General features: G+C 39.3%; 1 protein-coding gene and 1 non-coding gene across 2 annotated transcripts in view; one reads left to right on the top strand and one right to left on the bottom strand.

Annotated features, from left to right (window-relative positions):
• ATP1B3 (ATPase Na+/K+ transporting subunit beta 3) overlaps window positions 1–8,370 on the top strand; it is a 56,124-nt gene that overhangs the window by 29,391 nt on the left and 18,363 nt on the right. Inside the window, exons 2-3 of the mRNA XM_032264766.1 lie at window positions 3,856–3,984; window positions 6,759–6,866. Of these exons, the coding sequence (XP_032120657.1) occupies window positions 3,856–3,984; window positions 6,759–6,866 (237 nt within the window). The remainder of the gene's footprint in view (window positions 1–3,855; window positions 3,985–6,758; window positions 6,867–8,370) is intronic.
• LOC116544786 lies at window positions 3,165–3,268 on the bottom strand. Its single transcript, XR_004266032.1, has one exon. It is a non-coding gene; the product is annotated as a U6 spliceosomal RNA (small nuclear RNA).

Raw genomic sequence — 8,370 nt, 5'->3', positions numbered from 1 at the left:
TCATGTTACCCAGGCTGGAGTGCAATGGCGCGATCTCGGCTCACCGCAACCTCCGCCTCCTGGGTTCAGGCAATTCTCCTGCCTCAGCCTCCTGAGCAGCTGGGACTACAGGCACGCACCACCATGCCCAGCTAATGTTTTGTATTTTTAGTAGAGACGGAGTTTCACCATGTTGACCAGGATGGTCTCGATCTCTTGACCTCGTGATCCACCTGCCTCGGCCTCCCAAAGTGCTGGGATTACAGGCTTGAGCCACCACGCCCGGCCAATTTTTGCATTTTTAATAGAGACAGAGTTTCACCATGTTGGTCAGCTGGTCTTGAACTCCTGACCTCAGGTGATCCACTTGCCTCAGGCTTCCAAAGTGCTGGGATTACAGGTGTGAGCCACCACGCCTGGCCTTGGTTTTTTCTTTCGTAGAGTCCACATGAGTTAAACCTCATTTGTCAAAACATTTTTTGAGAATAAAAGGTAATTGATTAGGTACCGAGTGTCTAGGTACCTGAGGGTAACTGGAATGATATGCTTCCATAAAGCCTAGTTGCATTATCATTCCAAAATGTTTCTAATTTGTATTTTTTCCCCCTTAGGAGTTTTGTTTTTATGTTGTCAAATCTCTTGACTTTTATTTTCCTTTCTATAATGTGAATAATTAGATATTACCTTTACTACTTTTTTTCAGATGGAGGTAGAAATTGGGACACTTGCCCAAAGTCACAGAGTGGGAAAATGATCAGGCCAGGATTTGAGTCCTGTTGGATTCTTTAGCACACACAGCCCATGTATATAACCAGTCTGCTGCACTGCCTCCAGCTGGATCTCTATCTCATACCCACTGTCTCCCTTATCAAAACTACGAGGAGAGAGAGAAGGAACAGAAATGAAGAGGGATGCTGGGTGTGGTGGATCACTTGAGGTCAGGAGTTCGAGACCAGCCTGGCCAACGTGGCGAAACTCCGTGTTTACTAAAAATACAAAAACAGTGGGTATGGTGGCAGGTGCCTATAAATCCCAGATACTCAGGAGGCTGAAGCAGGAGAATCACTTGAGCCCTGCAGGCAGAGGTTGCAGTGAGCCAAGATTGCACCATTTCACTCTATCCTAGGCACAGAGTGAAACTCTGTCATTCATAAATAAATAAATAAAATATTGATGTTTCTTCATCATTTAAGTCCATCTTAGTTTCTTTTCTTTTCTTTTGAGATGGAGTCTCATTCTGTTGCTCAGGATGGAGTACAGTAATCTCAGTTCACTGCAACCTCTGCCTCCCATGCTCAAGTGATCCTCCTGCCTCAGCCTTCCGAGTAGCTGGGATTGCAGGCGTGTGCCACCATGTCTGGCTAATTTTTTGTATTTTTAGTAGAGACAGGTTTTCGCCATGTTGACCTGGCTGGTCTTAGACTTCTGACCTGAAGTGAACCACTTGCCTTGGCCTCCCAAAGTGCTGGGATTGATGAAAGTTTTTAAACTAGGGAACATTAGTAATATGATAGGCACCATTTATTTGCTGTTTTCTGCTTACATCAAGTAGCGCTGAGGCGGGCATGGCACATTGAACAGGTTCCATGAACACTATCCATGACTAAGTCAGGATGCCCCCATTTAGAGCCCCATCAGCAAACTACATCTGAGTAGCTAATTTAACTGCCAGTTTACACCTGGGTAAGAGCAACAGTTTACAACTTATTTTCTGATTTTTTTTTTCTTAGTAGAGTGAAGAGGTGGTTGATAAAGTATCATACGATATTTATGTGTGAGACTAAGTTTTTAAAAACTAGGTTTGATTCTTGGCAGAAGGATCTTGTTCAAGTGTAAGGAGAACTCACTTCAGTGCTGGAAATAGCTTGTTTACTTGTTTCTAACAGCCCCTAGTATATGGCATCAGATTTGGGACATCGCTGTTAATTTGTGTGTATATTTTGTGAACATAACTCTTTGTACTCATTATTTTCATTGTATAATAGTTCTTTAGAAAGCAGATTTTGATAGTTTGTTCATATCTGCTATGTATTTGTTTTGTAACTTGTAAATTTAATATTTTCCTACAAATTTAAAATCAAATGTTCAAAACAGTGTTGTGATAAGAATATCTTAAGATGACTTAAAAACACTGCTAAATAATTAAACTCTTTCTTAGCACTTTTTTCAGACATCTCCAGTTTAATGTCAACTGCATGGGTCAACAAACTACTATAGCCCCAGTTTGCCTACTTTTGTAAGCAAAACTTTATTGGAGTACAGCCACACTCATTGCATTTATGTTTCTGTCAGCCCTGGTGTAGAGGATTTTATCCCTTCATTCCTGCAAACACCTAGATCTCAAAGAATCATTTCTCTTCTGTATCTTATTAAACTGGCCTGTGAGCTTTCTGTGTGTTTCATTTCCCTCTGTAGCAAACTGATTACCTCTTTGAGATTGGTCTTCCTTTTCTTTTTCTGCAACAGGATCGCAGTATGTGGTAGGGAAGTCTGAATGAAGGTGGCTGTCTGAAGGTGACATCCTGTTCTCTCTTCTGTCCTCTCGATCCTTATTTTGGCCACCTGGTAATTGGGGGGAGGGGTGGAATGCTAGTGTAAATTATGAAATGAAGTTGCATTAACTGTTTCCCCTTTACTTGAAAAAGGGGGCTGGGGGTGATTCCTGCCTTGCAATTGAGAAATAAAAGTTACCCAGCTTTCAGCACAATCTGTTTTGGGGTCATCAGAAAAAAGTTGTGGAGCCACTCCCCAGGGAGGAAAAAAAGAATATATTCAGAAATATATTATTACAGAAAGCAATCTTTGATCAGTTTTTAAACATTTAAATATAAGTAAGTGACTTTACCAATGTATTCTAATACACTTGTCGGCAGCCACTTCTGATGTTAGAACTTTGAATATAAACAGTAGTGTTCCCAAATTGTAAAAGGAAAGAGATTAAGTCCTTAATGTTGAAATGCGTGTCTGCCAAATCTTGCTTTGTGCTCAGCAGTAGAGCTATGAAATTCCATTGATCAGAGTGCTTGTTTCTGGCCTTTTCCTTTTTCACTTTTGCACGAGCCCTTCCACTTGAGCAGTGTTTCCTAAACTTTATTCATTAAGTGCTATCTTCATGAGTTTGCCTTCTCTGCACATTTCCTAATATTCTTTAACTCAGTTTTTAAAAAATACATATTTTTAATTTTTAAAATATGGAATGACGTACAGATTTGCATGTCATCCTTGCACAAGGGCTGTGCTAATCTCTGTATCGTTCCACTGTTAGTAGATGTGCTGCTGAAGTGAGCACTTCATCTTTTGTAAAGACGTGTTACTGTACCCAGGCTGGTCCAAACTCCTGGGCTCAGGTGATCTTCCCATCTCAGCCTCTCAAAGTGCTGGGATAACAGGTGTGAGCCATCAACTCACTTTTTAAAACTTAAATTTAAGCAAATTACTGTCTGTGAAATATAGGTTTCATGTATTAATTCTTTTATATTTGCCACTTAAAGGAACATGTAAATATTGGGTGTTTTGTTTACCTGAAACCATCTTTTATCTTTTTAGAGGGCACCAAGTTCATTTGGGGAAATATTCCCCTATGTGCTGGAATTTTAAAGCTTTGGTTTTGAACCAGAGTTGAATGGTAGATGGTGGAAGCTGCTTTAACTTGGAAGTGCTAGAGAAAGGAGGAGTCATGGGATGGGTGGATATTGGCTGCTAAAATACCCCTTGCTTGGGCAAATTTATGTGTCCTGAAAATGAGGATATTTGGCTATGTGCATGGCAAAGCTTGGGATCATAGCCTTGCAAGAACAGTTGGTTGTTTTTCAACCCGGCCAAACATGCATGCACACACACGGGTACGCATTTCATATGTTTCATTTTCTTTTACAGGTTTGATCTTGCTCTTCTACCTAGTTTTTTATGGGTTCCTGGCTGCACTCTTCTCATTCACGATGTGGGTTATGCTTCAGACTCTCAACGATGAGGTTCCAAAATACCGTGACCAGATTCCTAGCCCAGGTAATTATCTTGCAGTTACGACTTTTTTTCTTTTAGGTGGAGTTTCACTCTTGTTGCTCAGGCTGGAGTGCAATGGTGTGATCTCAGCTCACTGCAACCTCTGCTTCCCGTGTTCAAGTGATTCTCTGCCTCAGCCTCCCAAATAGCCAGGATTACAGGCATGCACCACCATGCTTGGCTAATTTTGTGTTTTTAGTAGAGACAGGGGTTCTCCATGTTAGTTGGGCTGGTCTCAAACTCCCCTCGACCTCAGGTGATCTGCCTGCCTCTGCTTCCCAAAGTGTTGGGATTACAGGCGTGAGCCATCGCACCCGGCAGCAGTTACGACTTTTAACAAAATTGAGTTATAGTTTATCGTCACCATAAATCTGTTCTGTATAGCAGATAGAAGACAGCTAAACCTTGGAGTTGAGTAATATGAAGGTTTAAATTTTTTTGTTGTTTGATATTTGCATAGTGATTTAAAGACCTTTACATTCATATACTGATAAATTTTGAGAGTTTGAGTAGCTTGTTTTGGTTCAGTGTTTGTTTGTTTTGGTTTTTTCTCAGAAGTAAGCAGAAATGAATATTGCAAATTCTAGTAAAAGCCAAGTTTGAAGACTTTTATGAGTATCGTAGAGCAGTTTTACTTTGCTTTGAGTAATTAAGGTATGTATTTTGGCACTAGCTTGGGTTAGAGCTTTAGGCTTATAAAATACATACTTTGTGGTTCTAATTGGTTAGTAATGAAACTGGTAAGATGTTTAATAACAATACCTCATAGAGAACAAAATGCATATATTCTTCATATGTTTAACTCCTCTTGATATTCTTCTGGAAACGAAATTCATTATAGAGGAGAATATATGCAGTAAAAAACCGAAGCCTTTAAACCACATTTTCTACCTCCTGGTTTTTATTTTTTTTAAACTGTCCTTTATTTATTTATTTTATTTATTTATTTATTTTTTTGAGACAGAGCTTTGCTCTTGTTGCCTAGGCAATGACGCAATCTTGGCTCACTGCAACCTCCGCTCCCGGGTTAAGTGATTCTCCTGCCTCAGCCTCCCAAGTAGCTGGGATTTCAAGCATGTGCCACCATGCCCAGCTAATTTTTTGTATTTTTAGTAGAGACGGAGTTTCACCATGTTGGTTGGGCTGGTCTCGAACTCCCCACGACCTCAGGTGATCTGCCCGCCTCTGCCTCCCAAAGTGCTGGGATTACAGGCGTGAGCCACTGCACCAATAATAACCCAAGGTTATTATTCTTTACCTGCTATTTAAGTGATGTGACTTACCATTGAACATGGTCTGATCTATTTCAAAAACACTGAACGCTATTAATATTGCATGAAATATATAAGCAGTAATGTGTTAAATATTTTTAAGTACCAGTTTTAAACTGAGTTGTTAAAATTATTTGTCGCTTATTTTAGTATTTAAATTGTCATTAGTTTAAGTATATATACACACATACACATATATATACGTTACATATGTGATATATTAAATATGGGAGTGTTTAATATATCCCATATCTACATGTAACACATATCTAATATGTATAGTATATGTGTTGTATATTATATACATATAACATGTATTATATGTACATGTGTGATATATTAAATATGGGAATGTTTAACATATCCCTTATATACTGTATTAAATATAGGAATGCTTGAGGATTAGCAAAAATTTTAGAATTGTTTTAAAGCCTTTGTGCAAGGTTGAATTAATAATCTAGATCTAATGCTTTTTTTATGGGGTTTTTTTGTTTTTTGTTTTGTTTTGTTTTTTGAGACAGAGTCTCGCTCTGTCGCCCAGGCTGGAGTGCAATGGCACAATCTCGACACACTGCAACCTCTGCCTCCCGGGTTCAAGCCATTCTCCTGCCTCAGCCTCTCAAGTAGCTGGGACTACAGGCATGTGCCACCATGCCCACCTAATTTTTGTATTTTTAGTAGAGATGGAGTTTCACCATATTGGCCAGGCTGTTCTCAAACTCCTGACCTCAAGTGATCCGCCTGCCTCTACCTCCCAAAATGCTGGAATTACAGGCATGAGAGCCACTGCGCCCAGCCAATCTCATGCTTTTTAAACAAGGAAAAATTAAAGTTGGAAGCCTGATTGTTTCTTACAGATAAATCTGCTTGCCTTTTCTTCATTAGTAAGCTTAAGGAACATGTTTTGTATTACGTGGGTGTCAACTTCTGACAGGAAATTGTTGATGGTTGTACTCCACATCCAGTATGTGAAAACCACATTTTAACTACAGAGCAATATCTGCTATTGAAGGAAGAATATTTGTCCTAAAGTTTAAAATGCATAGACCTTTGTCACTGAAAAGGAGTTAGCTGTCTTAGGAATGTTTCCATACAGTTGCGATTTAAATGACAAAAGTACTTAGGCTTTGATTTGCTAAAGTTTTTATCCTTGTATTAATGGTACATTAGCAAAACCTAAAAGTGTTATTTGATTTTTAAAAAATGAATATAGAGAGTTCAAAGTAAAATTGCATCTTTTAAAAAGGAACAGATTATAATTAACTGTAGATAATCAAATTTAGGGAAGATTTCTAATCGATAATGTCTGAGATAGTTTTGAAGGTTTGAATTCTTTTTAATTTAGATGTCTATGCCTTCATAATTAGAATTGAGAAGCTATTGATAGTTTCAGTATACTGTGAACACAATTTTCCATGTAATTTGCTGAGATTTGCTTTTTAGAGATAAGAGTAAGGAAAAGGAGAGAAGGAAATTTGATAATCTCCCTCCTTTATCTCTTTATAGGACTTATGGTTTTTCCAAAACCAGTGACTGCATTGGAATATACATTCCGTATGTCTGACCCAACTTCCTATGCAGGGTACATTGCAGACCTTAAGAAGTTTCTAAAACGTGAGTATGTTGTTTTAGAGTAATGTCAAAGATTTTAGTTATTGAAATTAGTACCAAATTGTGATTACATTTAGAGACATCATTGTTAGAATTTGTATTACCTTTTATTTCCTTTTGTTAAACAGACAACTGAGCAAGTACATTTTATATACTTGTGAGACTATTCTAACTTATGGAAGGATGCAGGGACCTACTAATGGGCAGTAGATTTGATTTTTCTGTCTTCTATAAGTACACTAAGTTCTTTGAGATGTAATATAAGGCCGGGCGCGGTGGCTCAAGCCTGTAATCCCAGCACTTTGGGAGGCCGAGGCGGGTGGATCACGAGGTCAAGAGATCGAGACCATCCTGGTCAACATGGTGAAACCCCGTCTCTACTAAAAATACAAAAAATTAGCTGGGCATGGTGGCGTGTGCCTGTAATCCCAGCTACTCAGGAGGCTGAGGCAGGAGAATTGCCTGAACCCAGGAGGCGGAGGTTGCGGTGAGCCGAGATCGCGCCATTGCACTCCAGCCTGGGTAACATGAGTGAAACTCCGTCTAAAAAAAAAAAAAAAAGAGATGTAATATATATTCTGCATTAAAACTAAATATTTTAGTTAACAGAGCAAATCTATATTGTGTGAAATAACTCCTCTGAGAACTTGGATCTTTTACATTCAATGTAATGTTTTGTTGGGAATGGGAAATTGTGTTTATTATTTTAAAGTTATGTCTGTGTCTCATTTTTAATACATCAGTTGTTTTTCAAAGTTACCAGTTTGTACTGCTCTTTGAGAGCCACCTAGACCAGTTTTTCCTCCTGTTTTGCTTGGCCCAACCATTTACATGAATGGTGTTAACAGTCATATGAGTAATCATCAAATGCCCGAGCCTGTGGTTCATGATCAGCTCATCTCTTCCTCAGCCACACACACCTGCAGCTGCTCCCTAGAACATTACTTCATCTCATCTCCCATTCCGCTTTCCCTTTTATGTAGCTTAATTCCATGGTTTTTATTTCACTTTGACTTATACTGGTGCTCTAAAATCCTAGCCCTCTCAGTCTTTGTGTCATACACTGTGGCAAAACCCCACTCCTGGATAAAGCCATGTAATTACTAGATGTAGCTCATCCTTCTGTGCCCCTGCGCCTGAGCAGCCAGGTGCTGCTCTAGACAGATACTTAGCGGGACTAATAGCACTGTGAGCACTTGAGCACTTCCCTCAACTGGGCTTGCTTAACTGCCTGGTAATCCTATGGAATTTCTCTGGATAATTGTCTGAAGGGATTATTTCCAACTTTCACTCACTCCTTACCTTTTTCCTTGTAACTCACTCTCTTCATATAACCTGATTTCTTATTTTAAGAGATAATAGAAGAACTCAAATGGGAGCTCCTCCAGTTTCCCCATTGCCAGTAAAACAAATCTACAGTGGCAGCCATTTTTTCTGTCACATTTGTCCTCTGATGGGGGTCTGCCCTTCCTCGCCTGCTTTGGATCTCATCCTCTCTCACTGTCTC

This window comes from Sapajus apella, unplaced genomic scaffold (genome assembly GCF_009761245.1).
Source record: "Sapajus apella isolate SASKATOON/1434 unplaced genomic scaffold, GSC_monkey_1.0 scaffold4, whole genome shotgun sequence".
Lineage (NCBI taxonomy): Eukaryota > Metazoa > Chordata > Mammalia > Primates > Cebidae > Sapajus > Sapajus apella.
The sequence above is the reverse complement of the archived record's forward strand: the minus strand, read 5'-3'. Positions and strand labels throughout refer to the sequence as shown.